Source organism: Myotis brandtii, unplaced genomic scaffold (genome assembly GCF_000412655.1).
Source record: "Myotis brandtii unplaced genomic scaffold, ASM41265v1 scaffold157, whole genome shotgun sequence".
In the NCBI taxonomy this organism is placed as follows: domain Eukaryota; kingdom Metazoa; phylum Chordata; class Mammalia; order Chiroptera; family Vespertilionidae; genus Myotis; species Myotis brandtii.
Window position 1 is genome coordinate 4614633 of NW_005355708.1, and position 1841 is coordinate 4616473.

General features: G+C 57.6%; 1 protein-coding gene across 1 annotated transcript in view; it reads right to left on the reverse strand.

The window, feature by feature from the left end:
- Positions 1–96: 96 nt before the first annotated feature.
- RAPGEFL1 (Rap guanine nucleotide exchange factor (GEF)-like 1) overlaps positions 97–1841 on the reverse strand; it is a gene marked incomplete at its 5' end in the record, with an annotated part of 13484 nt that continues 11739 nt past the window's right edge. The window contains one exon of the mRNA XM_014536216.1: positions 97–1661. Within this exon, the coding sequence (XP_014391702.1) occupies positions 1537–1661 (125 nt within the window). The remainder of the gene's footprint in view (positions 1662–1841) is intronic.

The window sequence follows — 1841 nt, forward strand, 5'->3', positions numbered from 1 at the left end:
TGCATCAGCTGCGGCGGTGGGGGCGGGGATCCATAGACATTTTTTGCCGCAGGAACAAGACAGGCCACTGTATAAAAGGGACTGTACAACATAACCTATGGTACACTGTTTACATATGATACAAGGCTCTTTCCCTCTTTTGAGTTTTAAAAAATAAAATTACAATTCCAGAGCTTTGGGTAAAAAATATATACATCCTCAGAGCAGGAACAGCAGCTGCTGCTTCGGCTGCTGCTGCTGCTGCTGCCTCTTCAGAAGGGAAAGAGGTGGTGCCAGAAAGGAGGGTGAGGCTGCGCCTGGCAATCTCACCCACTAGCTGCCAGGAGCCCCTGCACCCCTCAGCCTGGGAGGCCCGCGATGGGAGCGGGAGGGGTGACAGAGGCAATAAAGGCATCGCTAGAGTCCAGTCTGCCTTTATAGTCTCCGCCATTCCTTCCCCCACTTTGGGGGTCTGCCTGCCCCCAGGGACAGGGATCCACCCCACCCCAGCTTGACGGGGAGGACCAAGAGGGAGTCAGGACAGGGCAAAGGATAGATCATGTTCTTAGTGTCAGACACAGAGCCAGAGGGGGGTGACGACTCCCTCCTTAGCAGTGAGACACCCCAGAAGGAGTGTGGGCGGCAGGTACCCCTAACTCCTGCTACCACCTCACCACATCCCCCTGGAACACAGAAGGCGGGTCCTAGAGGCAGCGTAGGCCTGTGTTTCCCTGAGCATCTTTTATCCTCTCAGTGGAGCCCACCCAGGGACCTTCAGGAGGCCTGGCTGGGGTGCGGGGGTTCCCGAGGGCTGGTGGGTAACCCCTCCCACCTGCCGCTGCTCCCTGTCCCCACCAGCAGCTTCGCCCACAAACCCGGGGGTGCAGGGCAGCAGGAGTAACTGAGCAGGGAGTGTGGGCCTGGGGAAAGCACCCACAATGCACTGACCCAGGGGCAGAGTAGACAAGGGTAGCACCAAACAGAAGGACCTTCCCCCTCACCCCCCTAGCACACACAACACCCTGCCTCAATGACCAGGTGCACTTCTGCTCCTTGAAGGGGGGCACACGTACACACATGCCCACACGCACACAGACACGAGGGCAACATAATACTCAGAGGGTGCAGCCAGGGGGCCCAGCCCCGACCCGGGGGAACTGGAACAGGGGGTGGAGGGGAAGGCTGCCAGGCCTCCCCCAATGGGGGACCAGAGGGTGGGCCACTTTCCTTGCTGCGTGGGAAGAGGAGGTTGGGAACTCTACTCGGGAATAGACCTCGATGGGAAGGGGCAGAGGAAAGAGCTCTGTGCCCCTTTTCCCTGGGAGGGCAGGGGCCAGCAGAGCGTGGTCTGGGCTTGAAGGAGCAAGGGGGCAGAGGACTTCAGCAGGATAAACAGGCTTATGAGTCCCAGAGTAAGTCCATCCGACTCTCTCTTCCCTGTGGTGGGGCGGGAAGTTGCTCCAGGGGAAAGATGTCGGAGGTGGGTTGGGACACGGTGCAAAGTGCTTGAGTGGCAGGTGCCCGAGGACCCTGCGGGGCTGACTGAAACGTCTGTTCTCACTGACTATTCGCCTCCAGCTTGTAGGAAAGCTCGAAGAGGAGGTTCTGGTTGTCGATGACCTGGAACTGGCGCACGTAGGCCTTGGTCTGCAGGTGATGGGGGGATGCCTCCATATCCAGGCCTGGAGGGTAAGGAGAGAGCTCATTAGGCTGCTAGACTCTCTTCTTCCTCTACACCAGTGGTTCTCAACCTTCCTAATGCCGCGACCCTTTAATACAGTTCCTCATGTTGTGGTGACCCCCAACCATAAAGTTATTTTCGTTGCTACTTCATAACTGTAATTTTGCTACTGTTATGAATC